Here is an 18,520-nt window from a genome sequence, read left to right as displayed (position 1 = left end):
GTGTATACAAGTACATGCATGCACATATACATATGTACTGTGAAGGACTGATAACACATTGAGAGAGAGTGCCATTATTTTGGGATGTAGACGGAGCTCAGGGCGGCTGCAGTGTCAATTAGTCAGCAGACTGCAGAGAGGCTACAGTCGTTCCACCTTCTTCTATCTAAGATGATGGATATGCAGTGTGCTTCAGCTATCCATAAAGGCTGCTCCAACTTTAGGTAATATTGCAACTCTTTATTTCCTGTTTATCAGTTACAACTTCTGTTTATATTCTGTACAGCACTGAAGGCACACAAAACCCAAAGATATAATGGAACATAGGTATGTACAAAATATACAGAATAAATAATTAAATCTAGTTAAGTAGAAAAGCTACAGAGTGTGTGCTTACATGAACCGTTTCAATGAGTTTCCAAGAGTATGATTGGACCGTCTAGTGTAAATCCTGACAATGTCCACGTGGGAGATGTCACCAGCAGTTCATAGCTTTCAGTAAGAGCTGAGCAACGCAGAAAAGTTGGCTGGGGTGAGTCGGCAGGTTGTCTGCTTAGAAAGCTGGAGCTTTTTGGGTAATGTTGCTCGTCGGTAACCATTCATGTGCTCACAGGTTAATATGCCCCGCCTCTAGTAAGTTCCAAACAGTTCCAAATCAGTCAGCGCCGCATGAGGAAGGAGCGATGTTCCTGAATGCTCATTGAATATTGACATAAATTAGTGACATGAAACACAGTCTCACACGCGCTCGCGCACACAGACACACAGTGAAGGATCACACACATTTGTGGCTCATTTTTTCTAGCAAACAAACAAACAAACAAACAAAAAGTTTCAGCAGGACTCTGTTGATTGTCATGCACCACCTTATGGCATTTGATTAGTGCAATGCGTTTGTACAAGATTACAGTTGTGTATAATATATACTTTAAGTGCTGTATTTACTGATTGAGAGAAGAAAAAACATCCTGTGTACACCAGCTTGTATAAAAATAAATAAAGGTCCTTTGACTGCAAGTGTGCAGCGTGTTGGATCGATCAAAGAAACTGACAGGAAAATAGCAGTGGAGCCACACTCCTATTACTGTTTTCCAATGTACAGTTGGCATTTTGCTAACTCTACGGCACAATGAGCATTCTGCTTACAGCCTTCCAGCTGGCTTATGTTGACAGAGGGCGTAATCAGGTCATGCCCAGAGTCAGGATAGACTGATTAAACAGCAATTCTGGGTCAAGTGTTGATTGAAATTCACTTGCTTCTTTGCAGACATCTGTTTTATCCTATCAGGATGTCAGATGGGGGGGGGGGGGGGGGGTATGCGCTGTGCGGATCAATTGGTTTAGCGGCGGTGCACCGTGGAAATTCAATCAATCGGAAAAAGCTGACTGAGTGGATTTCAAAGATGGTTTCAACCCAGGCCTGCTCAACACACTGCAATGGCTTCTTTAAGTTACATTTGGCCAAATCTGCTTCCCCCTTCACCAGCTACATAACATGGCTGTCAACAGATAAAAGTTCACAAAAATAAACCAGTTACATTCTGTGCTACAATTAAACTTAAAGTGATGTGCCCATGATATATATTTCACACTGTGGAAAGTACAAGAGGGCAGACAGGACAAGGCACTTGGTTCAAAACATAATATATATAGTTTTTATTTTTCATTTTTTGTATAATTTATTTTTCGAATGCTTAAGATCAGTTAAAAGCAGTTTGATGCTCCAGAACCTCCAAGTAGTCTGGCTCAGTATGCAAGTTAGCCTTAAGTTCAAAGTACTCATTCTTAGTTTGCTCAAGCATGACCTTGCGTGGTCTTGAGTACATAATCGTCTCCATTAGCTTTAACTCCTCCTGGTGCCCCGGGACCTGCATGTCTACAGCAGACTGAAGCTGGGGCATGTTTTTCCTAAGGTACTCCGTTATTCCAAGCTGCTGCAGCTCCTTCTCCCTCTCCAGAATGTTCCTGTACAAGGAGTTGGGATTTCCGAGCGTGACGAACTCGGCGGGGCACTCTCCAGTCATGGGTCTGAACTTTGAGCTGGGGTTTCCCGTGAGCGGTGACGTGTTCTCCTTCTCCATGATACTCCGACAGACATGATGCTTGGTGCTGGGCTCGTCGAGGCTATAATCCAAGTCTGCGTCGTGCTCCTTGTGCTGGGAGCAGTAGGTGGGGTTGCGACAGATCTGCACAATGGGACTGTGTGATCTCTCTTCGTACAGAGTGGCAGACCCTGTTCTTTGTGTCAGAGTGTGGTGTGTTGTTTTCTGCCCGTACATGCTGTAATGTAAGTGAATGGGACTACTGCTGGTGTTTTCTCGGGGCTGCTCCTCTGCTGCCTTCTTCTTTGCCCTGCGTCGCCGCCGGTGCACCACAAACACAACCAACCCCGCTGAGCAGAATATAATCATGAGCACAAACATAAGAAGGCTTAAGATGAGCACTGAGAGCGGGACAGTGTCTGTGAGCGAGCTGAACAAGCCCTTGCCGATGCTGTCAGGCCCCAGTGTTGCCGTCACGCTCTCCTCCCCACCTGGGGACATAGAGTAGTAGGTCCCTAGACCAGGACATAGGATCTCATGACGAAGGCTTCTCAGTTCAGCCTGCATCACTTTCTTCGGGGTGTGACACAAAATAGAGCCCACCACTATGTCCTTTCTGAGTTTCTCCACCCATTGTTTGAGGCTGAGCAAGTCACAGCTGCAGTCCCAGGGGTTGTCCTCTAAATAAATCTGCTCGAGTGAGTCAAGTTGATCAAGCACGTTGCTCACTGGCAGATGCATAAGTAGATTTTTTCTCAGGTTTAATTTGGTGAGGGGCACATTGCGAAATATCTGTGCTGGAAGAGAGCTGAGCAGGTTGTTATTTAATGACAACAGCTTCAGGTTTGGCAGGGGATTAAATGTGCCTGGAGCAATCTCTTTGATGAGGTTGTATTCCAGATACAGGTATTCAAGGTTGTGGAGCCCCACGAACATTGTGGAGAACAGTTTTTCAATTCTGTTGCCATTCAAATAGAGTTTTTTCAAGCTGCTCAAGCTGAGGAAAGTTTCATTATCAATGTAATCAATTCTGTTGTTGGCCAAGTTGAGCAATTCTAAGGTGTCATATGTGACAAAATCATATTTCAGGAGTTTCTGAATCATATTTCCCGTCATGACCAGTTTAGTGGGGCTCTGCTGAAGTATTCCGATATCTGATACCTTTTGAATTCCTCTGTCCTGACAGTGCATCAAAAACCCAGCCACGGGGTGATTGTGACAAGAACAGTGCTCCACACAGGGACTGCCGGGAATGTGAGACGGTGTCGGTACCTTGGCGTCGTCTTTGGCGTCGATCAACTTGGGAATCTGAGACACTTTGGATGAGGGAGTAACAACCATATCCAATGACTTTGACGGCTCCTCCAGGTTAATGTCTGCGTGGGACGGACAGAGAACATCCCGCTTCACTTTCGCCAGAATGGTCCCCTTAAGGTGATGTGGTGTGCTGCAGATCACGTCCCCGATTGCTGACTGGGCCCTCATGTTCTCCATCCAAATTTTCAAATGTAAAATGTCACAGTCACAGACCCAGTCATTGTCCTCAAGGAGCAGTTCCATTATCCGTCCGATGTGCTCCAAAAACCCGACATAAGGCAGCGTCTGGAGCTTGTTGCCACGTAAATCCAGGTGTGTAAGGGGCACAAACCGGAAGATGTTGCTGGGTAAAAACTCGATGGAATTATCATTCAGGATGAGGACCTTGAGGCGGATCAGTTTGTTGAAGGCCCCCGGCTCGATGACCCGAATGAAATTTGTGTCAGCTTGAAGAAACTCCAAATTCACCAGGCCTTGAAAAGTGTCCTCTTTCAGAGTGACGAGGAAATTGCTATTTATATGGAGTTTTTTCAGTGAACCCAGAGTGCTAAAGACCCCTGGTTCCAGCTCTTGTATGCTATTACCCCCAATGTGCAGCGAAAGGGCATTCTTAAGCCCTTCCATTTCTTCTGCTCGGAGCTCAACCAAGTCATTTTTGTAAAGGTTCAGGTGGAAGGGCACACCTGACGGGATTTTGATTTGGGAGATTTTGCTGATGTTTCTTTGCTCGCAGTTAAGATGAAGGATACCATCTTTTCCCTCACAGGAGCACAAGGAGTCACAAGACTCACTAATAGAGGATGATGCCTGTGAGGGATGGATATCTTGGGATCGGGCCGCAGTGAGAAACAAGGCGATGAAAATGATACAGGGCAGCATTTCGGTCTGAGATATCTGTGAAGAAAGGATAGAAACACGGGCAGAAGGGGTGGGGAGAAAAAAAAAAAGAACATTAAGTGCACATTGTTTTAAAAGTCATGCAAAATTTGACACTAAATTAAATGTATTGTACTGAATCCTCCTATTTAAATGCCTGTTAAATGATATTCATCCCTGTGATCCAAATGTCATACAAGTTTCATGTGTTACAATACATGAACTTTGGTTGTTGTATGTGTTAAAGTGTAATAGCGTGAAATTACATTTATGGGTGCATCATATGCATGAAGGGAAGTCACACTCTTCTTGGATGACAGAGTCTTGGTAGTGGAGTAAAGCAACATGAAAAATATATACCTGGAAAAGGCAAACAGTGTTTACATGCCCATTACTCTCCACTCTGTTGATTCTGCTCACTTTTAATTGCACAATCAGAAAGTTATCAATATTAGTTGCTCTTTTCTTTCTGTATGTTTTATCCCTCTGTGGCCTTTATACTAGTTAGCAATGCTGTATCCTGGGCATGGACATGAGTTAAACCAAGTGTAGCCAGTAATGGGAATCCTAATAATGCACATAAAACAGTCATCAGAGTCCACAGTATCTAACAGGACACTGCATTTTAGCACTGAGGAAATGCAGCGTCTCTTCTCAGTGACTCACAGTGGGATAATGGTACATTTAAAGAAATGACTCTCATTTGACTGATTTTTCTGCCCTTTGTATGCATCAAGACTTACTCAGTGTGAGTCATACAAATGCAAAAGTTATTTCAGTCCATTTCAAGTCCATGTCAAAATAACATTTATAACAGGCAGCCATTATCTGTCATGTGACTGGACTCAAATTTATCACAAACCGAACCTACACTGTTAATCTGAGCTCCTATGAAGAAAACTCAAACATCACTGCAAGCAGGATTTATGTTGAATGACAAGGGAAACACAGAAATGGGATTTTAATTATGAGAGTGCCTCGGCACCACATCTCAATCCATTCCATTCATTTGACTAAAATCATAATGGATCAAAGACGGGATTGCTCTCAGGAGAGAGTTGAAGGAGTACAGACATTTTCCCGTGATCAAGGACAACTAGATATCCACTGTTAACTAGCATAATTGTTCAAAAAGATAAGACACGGAAAGATGACAGGAAGGCACAGCTGCTCTTGTTAACGAATCTCATTAGCATCTGGAATGCTTCATTCTAACAAGACTAGGCAAGTTCAGCTGATACAGCTTGTGGAGAACAGTGTTTGTCAGAGGCTGAAACCTCTGACTCATGATCCATCTATAAATGTAGTCTACCCTCTTTCGACCAGAAAATACTTCCTCCCTAGTGAAAGTCAATGAGACATTGGGCACATTTTCAGGGGGTGTTTGCAATCGCCTGTGACATAAAGTAGGTAGTGTGGCATAAAATGTGGTTTGGAATGTGGATTGTGTGACTACACACATACAGAATGTACATCTACCAAATGTACCTCTGTACCCTCAATATGTAGTAATTTAAATACCTGCTTCAGTCTAACTAGGAGAGAAGCCGAACATTAACAGGAACACCAGACTACTGTCGTTAGTTGGCCAGTGTGGGTTTTTTTATGGCCAGTGGAGATATTTAGAGAGCAGGGCAGCTGATGGCTGATTACATCTGCTAAAATACAACAATTTAACACCGAAAATGCTTCAATGAACATTTATCTAATACTAATTTTACAGGCTACATCGTCTCTGTTGCTATCGTAGACCTGCACTCTGCCTGCAGTGCACTTATTTAATAAAAATGTTTCAACTAACATCCACAGATAATCAAAAAGCAATGCAAAAAAAATAAAAACATATGAATTACAAACCAAATTTGAGAGCCCTTATCAACAGCATTTATCTTATACTTGATCTCATTTCTGAGAGAATGGAAATTGGTACTTTGCACTGCCTTTCCCAAACTGCCCTGAAGTACATTTTGGTATGTTTGTTTATGTTTGTTTACGGACTTGCCCAAGCCAAAGCGCCACACTAAACAATCAAACACATAAAAAAAGAATAACTTTGTTCACTCGCCTTGCACAGCCTGCTCTTATCATCTATCAAGTGACAAGAGGTGACAGGACTTCCTCGAATGAATCCACAACTACCTCTCATTAACTCTGTGCCGAGTTAGCTTGCTGTGTTGAAGCCCAGATGAAACACACACAGGCACGTCGGTGTCAGCCAGAAGACCTTAACGTGCGTTCCCTAAAACGTGTTGGAAAGTGGATAACCTCCAGTTAGTGCGTGTCCACTTGCTGGACTGAGGCTATAGTATCTCTCACCTATTATCAAAAGCAACCAGCTGCTTTGAAAGTACTACAATCATTCCACACCAGCCGCACTGACAAAGCTGTCTGCGTTGACATTTCTTTTGTTTTAATCAGCTTCATGAGCGCAGGCGTCAGCCAGTGCCGTTGATCTCAAAATGCCAGATAATCAGCACGATTAACCGTGAGTTCAGGTGAAATTCTCGACAAGCCCACACACAGCCAAACCCTCAACAAAGCTCTCAGCTCAAAAGGCAAAAGCTGAACTTGAAGGCATCTCTTAAATTTTAAACTCTCACCTTTTGCCTATTCGTGTCTCAAAGCATTTTTTTGCGCTGTGGGGTGAAGTCAAAATTATTGATGAAAGCCTAGTCAACACCATGTCCAACATCTTTGATGTATACGGGCATATACCCCGAGGTTTCTGTAAACTTTTCAGCCCCGGCAAACCTAGACTCACACTCCTCACTGGAAACGCTGAAATCTTACAGGGAACACAGGAGAATCTGAGAGGCTCATCATCAAGCGAACCAAGAAAAACTGACACCAAACAAAACAAATAATATCGACATATATTTTCACCAACAGCCTGTCAACAGAGTAAAAATAAAGTTCACAAACCAAATGCCTTAATAATCCCTCTCACTAATTTCTACTGGGAATCACCACAGTATTATCCACCAGAATAATTGGTTGCATATTCTCGCCTGTAGGGACATCCGGTGCTCTGAGTCAGCCTGCACAGCAGCACAACAACAGAGACCCACCATTGAAAAATCTCTCAAAATGACAAGTAAAAAACCGGTAAGTGCGCACATGAAATACTAGTGTCATTTCTGAAATGGTGAGCAGTGACCTTAAGGTAATTATTTAGCATTCTGGTAGGAAACCTCTCATGTCATTTTCAGATATCTTACAGAACTGAAGCTCTTTGTTTGTTAGTGACATTTATTTTACAGTATCAACAAAAGTAAGCCTTTGATGTAATATTTATATGTATTTCAGAGAAGATAGCTCCCTGGAAAATAGGGAAATTTGACCTGCTATAATGTTGTTTATATCTTTTTGGAGATAACAGACATGAAAACAGGTGGACATGTCCTAAAACACAGGAAAAGATTTGCTTGCTTTGAAATCTCCAACATTTGTAAAGTCTCTTGCACATCATAGCGAGCTAAGAAATTACTGTCATGAACCAATAAAAGAAGGAAAATGAGAAGATAGGACTGTCTGAGCTCCAATTATCCATATTTATCAGTGGAAAATAATATGGTGAAATTGAATGAAACACAGAAATCTAATTTGTCAAACCTATTAAATATGCATTGTTTGGACAGCGATAACGTTCCAAAAATGGGTCCAAAACATGGCACCAAAGAATATCTCGAGCCATTTCCTTTCATTACTTATCTGTATTTGCTTGTTCAGAAGTCTGGTGGTGGTCATGGTACCCAAGGCACTCACCTCTGTGACCCTGATGGCTGGTAAGACAATGCGAAATGAAACAGACTATTGACAGATGCTATCAGGCACTGCATGATAACGCAGCTGAGGGCAGATATGGAAAGGCATTAGCCTAGTGCACTCTTTCTTTTGTATTTCAAACAGACTTCTCTAACTGATCCATTTTTCAGGTAATCAATGTTGCATGGAAGTCAGCATGACCAGCACGGGAGATGAAACACTCTTCCGGTGCCGGTCTTCTGCTGCGCTCTCTTTCCAAATGCAAATGTGCATCTCTTGCTGTTCAGACAATTCAATTAGAGATCTACTGAAGCCCTGTGAGATCTCCCGTCATGCATGAGTATGAAGCCAACTCATCGTCCAACATCAAATGAGATGAGTGAGAAAAAAAAAAAAAAAAAAACTAGCACAGGGCTGAGGAGCGAATGACAGCAGAGGGAAAGCGGAGAAGAAAAATCTGTTGATAGAATATTAATCACACAATGAGTCTTTCTACAGACGCTATGACATACACAATAGGCCTTGGCCACTTACAGACCCATAAATAGCATGTTCATAGTTTATTTGGGCCAGCAGTGAATTGTATTGTTCGAGTGCAGTGAAGCGCTCCAGAATATCATGGAAGCACAATGCACCCTCATGAGTACAGTATCATGTCACAGTGATGAGGCTTCTTCTGTGCCTTCCTTTCGACATTCACGCAGTCAAGTCATGAATACACACGTTCATACGGCACACGGATACTTCTTCAACCACGCAGAACACGGCTCTGCGAAACAGCTGATCAATGCGCATAATATACCCCATCCATCAATGACAATAACAGCCAACAGACTGAGCTGAATATCACATGCGATGGCTTAACACTAAACAGGCCTGCGCATCACTCACAGTGATGTAAGTGCAACTCTTTAGAATTTACTGGTCCCTAAAGGGAGATCCTCTTTGCCTTTTACCTCCCTCACAGGAGGAGCAGGGGTTAGCAGCCAGCAAAGCTTCAGTTTCTTGCTCATGGACACTTCAGTAGGGAAGACAACATAAAGGCAGGGAAGTGGGTGCACCACCCTGGCTCCACTATGCAGCACCATAAACATGACTGAAATGTGCTTTTCTACTTAATTTTCATTCTGTGTACCAGAGTACTATCAACTGCCATAAAAAGGCTTGAAATACTAGATTAACTGGCACCACTGGTCTATGTAATGTGAAAAAGCAATGGAGCAATTGCTTATATATATATATATATATATATATATACACACACACACACACACACACACACACACACATATATAAAAGCTGCTTCTTGCATCTTTCCTATCCAGTCTATCCTGTTCAATATGAATGGTCAAACACTGTTCGACTTTGACAAAACTCCACAAAAATGATGGGTTTGCAATACAGCTGGGTGTGCAGTCCTCACTGAAGAGCACAAAGCATACGCGCCCTTGCTTTCCATTGATTTTACACACTTCATGAACCAAACCGTCAGTGCTGCAGTACGACTCATTTTTGTCTTTTGTCTTTGGCTCGCAGTGAACTGACGCACACAATAGAGATGAGTTATGTGACAACGCAACACAAACCTGGATTTCAACTGTGGCGAGTCACATGCACATTATCCAGTAGATAGTTTAAGACATTATTTTTAGATAATATGAACACAGCTGTAGTCATGTTCTGTCCTCGTCACTGTCAGAGGAAGTAAAGCATGCTCGAGCCACAAATAGCCCATAAGGCAGAAGCCTAATTCTTTTTCTGTAGCGTGAGGCAACTTGATGTACAAGTATGAAAGGCTTGTTATCCCTAGTGGCACCCGACAGATAGAGCCGTTCTCCCAACTCCGTCAAAACTGATAAAAGTCACTCCATATTTGTGTTTTAAAACATATTGAGTGGATATCTTGTGGATAGAATTTTCTTGGTTTTCAACAAAGGCTTCACAGTCACCTCAGTTCTTAGCATTTTATGACCTCAGTCATCCTCATTGCTATGCTACCTGCAGTCATAGTGATTTATGGATCTTGACAACAGGGAGGTTGAGGGAGTACATTTTAATTCACTGAAGTCTGAGGTTCCCTGTCAGAATCATATAAATATTACTTCATATACAAGTGTATCATCTGCGTTTCCAAAAGCTAAAATGTAATCTGCACTCCACAACAAGAATCAAACACAATGATTCAGAATTCCATCCAGGTATAAATGTTCCTTTGACTTAATATTATTCTTATAGTGCATTCACATGGATTCAGACGTAAGACGGCAGACAGTCAACACATTTGGGACGCCAGGGAGAAAACAAACAGTCTGATGGAATGGCAGAACAGCAAAATGGAACAAACATGAGCATATCTTGCCATGGTGATGTTGTTTCATTGACAAAGAATTAATAATTATTAGATGTATAATTGCACAAATTGTCCAGATCTCCCCTGTTTTCTCCTGTTGTGAGGGAGCTATGTGACATCCAGTTGTAAATAAAAAGACAGCAATGCTGTGAACCGTTACCATCGCTGGTGGACTCTGGCAGCCTCACATAATTTCTCATCCACTAAAATAATATCCAGTATGCTGCCTGAGTCCATGTGAAAGCAGCATTTGACTCATTAGTGGAATTTCAGTGGGAAACGATCTCAGTTTATGCCAAATTATGTCTCAGTGTCACTTCCGAGAACATGTGCTCTGAGGATGGTGGCGGGCTTCTGGTCCATGGTATACAGCATTGGTGTCAGAGGAAGCATGCAGAGAATGATGCGTGCTTTCCAAAGTGCCTGAAATAGCCTATATTTTTTGGGTTTATTCACTTTCCTTTGAGGTATCCACAAAATCAATACATATTGAACACCATTTTCAGCTCAGGGAAAAAGTAAAACATTGAGTAAACCAACTTGACCAACTATTAAATTAATCCCACATTCTCCACCTGGACAGGACTTAGCCTGTCGCAACCCATAATTCCTCCACCAACCGCTCTACCATGCAGACGCAAAGATCCTTTTGGCGGAGTTTTAAGCACACAGCCTTGGTGACCAGGGGGGCGGGGATCATGCCCCATGCTCGGCTGGTTGCTACAAGGGTTGCATCTTTAGAAACATCAGTGGCCTGTTAAAAAGCCAGATCAGCTGTGCGCTCTCCTGTCATGCAGCAGTTCGAACAGCTGGCGGCTGATCATATGGAATGAGGGCCTGACAGACTGAACACGTAGAAACCTCATGCATGTATGTGAAAATAAACTGATACAAGTACAGAAACACGTTTTCACTAACTGGCTCCCTTCTATACTGCACAGCCTCCTCTCTTACTGTTCTCAGCTGGTGGGCCTTAATTTCTGATAGCAAACATATGCATGATAGAACTAATAATAGAAGCACAAAGACTGCACGGGGATGGGAGGGGGGTGGCTCGGCTCCCCTGGCAAGCGCGATTTAGAGGGCTTGCATTTCAAATGGTCTGTTTAACTAATGCGCAGTAATTAGTTCTCCAGAAATGAGCAGGCAGATTACACCAGTGTATTGTGGCATCAAGGTACATTTTGTAAGGAAAGACATCTGCACCAAGCAGATGCACATTTTATGAGTAAATTATTGTTCCTTTAAAAAGGGACACATTTAATTCTGGAGTGACTAACCAGTGCCCGGCAAGACTGGTAAATTGCAGATAAATTAATGCAGAATACTGGCAGAATCTGGCACGTCACAAGAAAAATATACTTTAGTACAGTTATTGTCATGAGTGCTGCACCATGACCATTCTGGTACTCATGATTAAACTGGTTAAGATGAGTTATGAACTGTTTAGAAATACTCAGCAAGTATTTCATATTCCACTTTAGGTCAGAATAGCCTATATAACGTCCTAAGTATCTTCATCTTTATCTGTTCTCAGCTGAATTGCTCATTTAAAAGGCGCACCCACCCTCAGTAAAAAGGCCACAGGGTACCAGTAATGACAGTCTTATGATTCACTCCATAAATAGGTGGAGATCTGCTGGCTGATACACAAACTTCAGTCTCAAAGGAGCCACACATTATAGCTAGCCAGACTTGCTTACAGAGGATAAACAATAGAAAGGGCACCACGTAACATTCTGTAGTGTCGGCACAACAGGACGAAGAGGCAAATCAAAGTGTTGCTCATGTCATTTTGTGAACGCCAGGCTTTGTTCCATCCAAAAAATTGAATATTCTAATGCTCATAAAACCAAAAGTTCATACCTCTACTATTGATGCCAGTTTAAATCTACATAATATTATCACCTTCCTATGCAACTACAGTACAACACATAACATGGGTGCTTATGTGCCTCAAACTACTTCATTGGTGGTTACGGTGCCATCATCTGCTCCTAACTATTTTCACAAGTGATTCTGCAAACAGCTGCACAATTTTAAATTCAAATTGTGTTTGAGTATGTTGAGCCAATGGACATCCATGAGAAGAATGGGGAAAAAAATAAAATAAATAAAGAAAGAAACAAAACAATGGTGGCCCAGCTTAAAGCCCTGTGGATTATCTTTCAGCTAACCTAGCAAAAACAGACCCAAGGTTCCCTCAGCTCCTGTGGTGAGGAAAAAGAAATAACAGTACAGAAGATTAGTATTAGCTATTTGTTTGTTGCTTTGGGAAACATGCACTGGCAAGCTTTTATCTGACAGAAAATCACTGGCTGGCTCGTGTATACCTGATTCTCTTTCACTCTGCCCTCTCCCTATTTATTCGATAGACACTTCCATAATTTAGTCCTGTCACACATGGGATCAGTTTAAGTGGCTTTATGATGCAGACTCAGTAGAACAAAACTGCACCCATTTGACACCCTGCGTGGACTGATACACTTGCCTGAAGGGAATCCAGTCGACCACCAGTGGAAATAACAAGACTTGATGGATCTGCCGGGCTTATAAAACAGGTCTATTTTTACATAAAAAAGTCTGGAGAAGCTTTAAATAAGTCTGTCGGAGTACACTTAGACAGCAACTTTAATGCAGATTTACTTCAAGGTATTTTGTTTTTCTGCCCCTTGAGTTTTTCTTTTTTTAAGATCATGCACAGTGGCTGAGTTAATTGAGTGTCTGATGACTTAACAACTACAGAGACTTGAGCTGACCTGCACTGTCCTTTTGAACAAGACCTTTCAAGACCAATTAAGCAGGAATGCCACAGCGGGCAATTAAAGAGCCTGGACAGCATTCTAAAGCTCCTGTTAAAACCTGCTGGAGGAACAAAAGCTTCAAAGTCAAATCAGAGAGACACCTCAACACCCATAATTCCCTGTTTGTGTTTGGGACGGATTACTGCCAGGCACCTTAAAATGCTTTGAATCATAACAGATAAAATGCATTTACAGACAACACAACACATCGGGCACGTCTGGCAGAAGAAATGGGTGCATATCACACGTGACGCTGATGCAACAGAGGGTTGCGTTTCAAACAAAGGCAGTGGTGTGTTTATCGTCCTAAATAATCTGCCCACTGAGCACTTCACCAGAACGCTAACCACAGCCCATGATATTTTATGTGCTGCTTTCCAAACAGGAGGTTTTCCAATATTTATAATGCACTCAGCAAGACAGAAAGACAGACAGACTCAGCACCTGTCATGAATGAGAAGGCAACAAAACCTCGTTGCATTGGACACTGTCATTTCTGCAAAATATCAGCTTAAAACATTGATCAGTAACACAACTTCAAAAAAACAACAACAACAACTGGGAACCCGTTGTGTTGAAAATGATTTTAAGTGCTGTTCTTTCACTGGGTCTCAAGCCCTGCTAGTACTCTATCGACTCAGCAGACTCCAGTAAGAGATCCACTGGCCCGAAGCTCCCACCTCCTATATATCTCTTGACAGAGAGGTTTATAGCAAGACGAGCTTTTAGAGAAAAAAAAAGCTATTTTCTTTGAGGTGTTCGAGATAACACACTCCTGCACAACGGCAATACAACAAGGAGTGACTAAGCAAAAGAGGGCAAGAGCTAGTTTTAATGATGCAGAACACCTTGCCTGACAATTACATCGAAAGTATGTAACAGGGAGTGTTAACTGTTCACAATATGAGTCATACCACTAATTCAGGCAAATATATACTTGCCATAGCTAACTGTAACATAAGGCATGGTATACCAATGGCTGATCTTAGTGTGTGTCGTCCCCCCCCCCCCCCCCCCCCCCCCCCCCACACACACACACACACACACAGACTATTCTCCCTATTCACACAGAGGTCACCAACCAACAGTTGCATGCATCCACTTGGGCTCAGGCTGCTTTTGCTTGGGGGCTGAAACAGAGAATGAGAGGGAGACTAAGACGGAGAATACGAGATAGCGAGACTTGTTGCGTCCAGCCAGGGGTTGTTTCATTTCAGCCTGACATGGGAGAGCAGATTAGAGCCCCGCCTGCACTCTATTGCTAGAGCGTGCATGTGTGCCAGTGTGTTCCTGCGCTCGTGCGTGCGCCTGCCCACGTCCCCGGCCTTGTTTATGCGCTCGTACGAGCCCTGACCGTCTATCAACTTCCCGGAGCGCCCTGTAGTGTTCCCAGGCACCAATTACGGTGGGACATGTCCCTTTTTCCTCTGTATTGGAAGTGATGTGGCTTGCCCTACAGGGTCGACACCACCACTACACCCACATATCTGCAGAGATTCTGCCAGCGGCCGTGGCCCTCCACCGCAATCCTACAGAAATGATAATTATGACATCCACCCACTCAAGAGGCAAGAGATAGTTCAACTCCCTTGCCCCTTGTTCCAGCCCTTTTTTGACGGATTCAATATTCTGTGGGCTACCGCTGCCTACTTTCCTCCGTGTCTTAGAGAAGCAGAGGCTCTCCAATATATCTGCAGGCTTTCTCTGAAAGTAGTGTGCTTTAATAAAGTTTCACAATGCCTGCTTCCCTCTCTTGCCCCCGAGCTGATTCTCTTAAAACTGCAGACCACCTGCACCGGTTAGACCAATTTCCCTTGGCCATTTCACACATTACAACAACACCTACTCAAACACACATTTATATTTCCCTTCACTGCAAATAATTTGGGGCCATTGGTCCTTTAGTGCTGGAGAAAAGAGGGAGATATCAGTATCCATTAAGTCAGATAATTATACGCAGACCTCAGAGTATTAGTACAGCAGCGCACAAAAGCTTCTTGTAAATTATACTGAGTTTTGCACATATTGACCCAAAAACCATCAATCAATAATTAATCTCAAGTTATTCAGACACATTAGGCTTAAGTGGTCCATACATGCATGGTATGGACCACTTATTGCTAAGCTATTACTTTATTAACCAATGGTCCATCCAAGCAAAAAATTGGGGTCCAAACTCAATTATGCAATTCACAACTTAAAGCTAATTAGACACGTCTTTCCTTCATTAACTTGCACTTAAATAGAAGTCCAACCTCAACCTCACGTGGAAAAAAAAAATGCAGTTCTGCAAGTGCAAACTGATTACATTAATCTGGCATTCAAGCTCAATTTAATCAGTCGTGATCTACAACATGGCAAAAGAAAAAAAAAATCATGCATAATGTTACCAGCACTGTACAGCCCTGTAATGACTTTACATTACATCAAATGTGGCAGACTAATTGTGCCTCTGATGGCACAGAAACCCTCCTCTCTGATTGGCTGAGGTCTGTTTGAAGCCGTGATGCGGTGCCCATTACACACACCTGCGACCACTAACAGTAATTAGAAATATTCATACGCCACCACTATATTTAGCTATGGCAGATAGCCAAAAAAAAAAAAAAAAAAAAAAAAAGAACCAGAGAATAATGAGCTGTCGGACATTTGAATCAGTTCTCAAGATGTAAAATAGAGCAATTAAGACAAAGTTTGAGACATTTTCGGTGGGTAATAAGGAGCTCTGTGGCAGAGCACCAGGCTTGGGCACCATAAGCCTGCACAGCGCCGGAGGATACAGTAACTGCGTGTGGCAAGCAGCCAGGTGTGCTGGAGGCAATGGAGGACCCTTAGGAAAACTCCCTCCCTGTCAGGTCCTGGCACTTACACGTTACAGGACTAAAACGATAAACAGCTATGATTTGTATCTGTCCGCATACTGTACATTTTACAATAGGAGTGTCATGGTCAAAAAATGGAAGGGTAAACTGCACAGTAGCCTAATTAAAATAGCTGGAACCTGGCCTCGCTGGACACCTGGATTCCTTTCTGCCGAGCCTACTTCAAAATACAGCAGAATGACGCCTCCCTGAGAGAGCGTCATTGGAAAAAAAAATGAAAATTAAAGCACACTACAGTGCAGTGCTTTCAAGAAACATTCACAGAAGTTCGTCTGCTTTGTGGCTTACCGACTAAAACTGATGAAAACAGGGAAAATGCTGTTCCAAATGTCACCGTGCTCAGTCCATCAGGAGATACGAGGAACCGACGCATTGAAGAGGGGGCAAACCTCCCGGCACTTTCTCTCCGGTCCACCGCGCTCCTTCAAAAACAGGCTGACAAACACGGGCAAACTTCACGGGCTCCGTCAGTGCCCGCTTGTCCTCTCGGGTCCACGGGCTTTTCTCGAGTCTGATGGAGCTGTCACACGCGGGCGACTAATTATTCCGCTGCGCGAGGAGCTGGCGGTGAGGTTTCACTCCGGGTCCCGGGATGATGAGTGGAGCCCTCCTCCCCGCAGTCTCCCCAGAATTAATTATGATAGAGTTGCGGGTTCGAGCCACGGGAAGAAAGCAGTGTTAGTGCTTCAAAAGGAGGCTATTCCTTCACCTTTTAGAGTCCACTCAAAATAATGAAAGGCGCATGCCGTGTCCAGCTCTCGCGCCTAGCCGCGCGCTCTGTGGAGTTCACCAATGTGCGATATATTGGAGTTGCTCTGTAATTTGCATGCTGTAGAGGTGGACTACAGAGGAGGGACGCTGCGTCAAGACAGACACACTACACAGCGCGAGTTCTGGCGGTGCCTTTCAGAATAAAAGCACGAGCTCAACCCTTCCTTTATTAATTTTCCTGAGACAGGCCTGTTTTACGCTATGTCCCAATTAAAAAGACATTATAGATCCAAGACACCCACATATAGAATTTAACGCCATCTTTAACAACAACAACAACAAAAAATCCAGTGAGAGTTCTGTCAGTTTCATTACTTCCCTGTGACGATTTCCAACCCAAAATTAAAAATGCAACAATTTTATTTAGAAGGAAAAAACAGCCTACTTCCGTTATTTCCCTGTATATGATACAACTGGGAAAGCTGTGTAGCAGTTCTCCACGGGAGCTCCTCCTCTCAGAGGTTCTTACAATACCAAGAAAAAAAAAAAAAAATTCTTGCATGATGGGCTTTAAATAGCCTGGCTGCAGTAGCATGCATAAAGGATGAAACTAATGCGATGTAATGCATATACCCTTGCATTCAAGCGCAGATTAATGATCCAATCAGCCAAGAAAGACTCATTCACAAAACACACAACACAAGGGAATCTGTCCTTCTGAGGGCGTCAATAAGGCAATTTGTTTGTCGAAAGTCCAGTGTCCAAGTCTTGGCGGGGGATGAGCACAGTGCCACATTGCACACCTTCCATCATGCAGTGTACTGGAGGTTCAAGCTGGTCTGTGTCCTTGAACAAGACACTGAAGTGCAATCAGTTCCAGCTGAGCTGTTGCTCAGCCTGACCTCTGACCTCCCTGAGGCGCGGCAACTGTATGTCAGCGCATGCTTCTGAGTTAAAAAGCCAAATTTGATAAATCAAAGCACAGTCTTTGGGACAGCCACTGATTCATCTGCATCTAAACCCCCTGGCTGTAATTCCCTGCAGCTTACTGGTCGATGACTTTCAGATGTGCCAAAAATGTCTCCCACATGCTATATAGGTTTATGTGTGTGACGCTTAAAGCCAAGCGGGTTTGTCACAGGATTAGTGTAAATTGAGCTCCCATCTGGAACATCATAGAGGGGTGCGAGTCTGTGCTTGACCTCATCAGTTACCCAACCCAGATAGATATTCTCAAAGGACGTGGTCTGAGGATTGAGGAAGAAAAGCAGAATAAAGTGAAAAATTACAACCTTGAAAACAGAGGCAGCAATGCAGAGCCGAGCCCTAAAATGACTGCGGAGTCAATGCAGGATGAAAAAGTTAGCTAATCTATCACCTGCTAAGTCATTTCCACAATCTGAGACCACCTCAAAGTATGTTCTGCAGGCAGATTCACGCACTGAGACAAAATGAAATCAACATTTAACAGGGCGTGTTCCTTTCACGGCAGTGCTAATGTTTTCAGAGTAAACTGTGTATTTGAAATGGTTTTACGAGTCACTCTTCAAATAGCTCCAGACCTCATGTGTTACTCTCTTATAAAACAAATGTACTGTATCCTTTCAGTAGAGCCTTGTTGTTGAAAAACGCTCTTTAACTACTCTTCACAGTGGCTTTCCTGTTAATGGAAGTCACAAAGCCATTAAGCTCCTTTTTCAGGAGGTTCTTTGTGTGCTGTTCCTATGTAGTCCAGGTGCTTTAACAGAGAAATGAACTAACATTCAATAAAAT

General features: G+C 43.0%; 1 protein-coding gene across 1 annotated transcript; it reads right to left on the bottom strand.

The window, feature by feature from the left end:
* Positions 1–225: 225 nt before the first annotated feature.
* slitrk6 (SLIT and NTRK-like family, member 6) lies at positions 226–16,834 on the bottom strand. The gene is made up of 2 exons (XM_070957919.1): positions 16,325–16,834; positions 226–4,253 (listed from the first exon to the last, which is right to left on the bottom strand). Exon 2 carries the CDS (start codon positions 4,236–4,238, stop codon positions 1,701–1,703), a length of 2,538 nt encoding a protein of 845 aa, XP_070814020.1. The 5' UTR covers positions 4,239–4,253; positions 16,325–16,834; the 3' UTR covers positions 226–1,700.
* Between the last annotated feature and the right edge of the window lie 1,686 nt (positions 16,835–18,520).

The sequence above is a fragment of the Chaetodon trifascialis genome, chromosome 24 (genome assembly GCF_039877785.1).
Source record: "Chaetodon trifascialis isolate fChaTrf1 chromosome 24, fChaTrf1.hap1, whole genome shotgun sequence".
Lineage (NCBI taxonomy): Eukaryota > Metazoa > Chordata > Actinopteri > Chaetodontiformes > Chaetodontidae > Chaetodon > Chaetodon trifascialis.
Note: the sequence above shows the minus strand (reverse complement) of the source record. Positions and strands in the feature narration are given on the sequence as shown.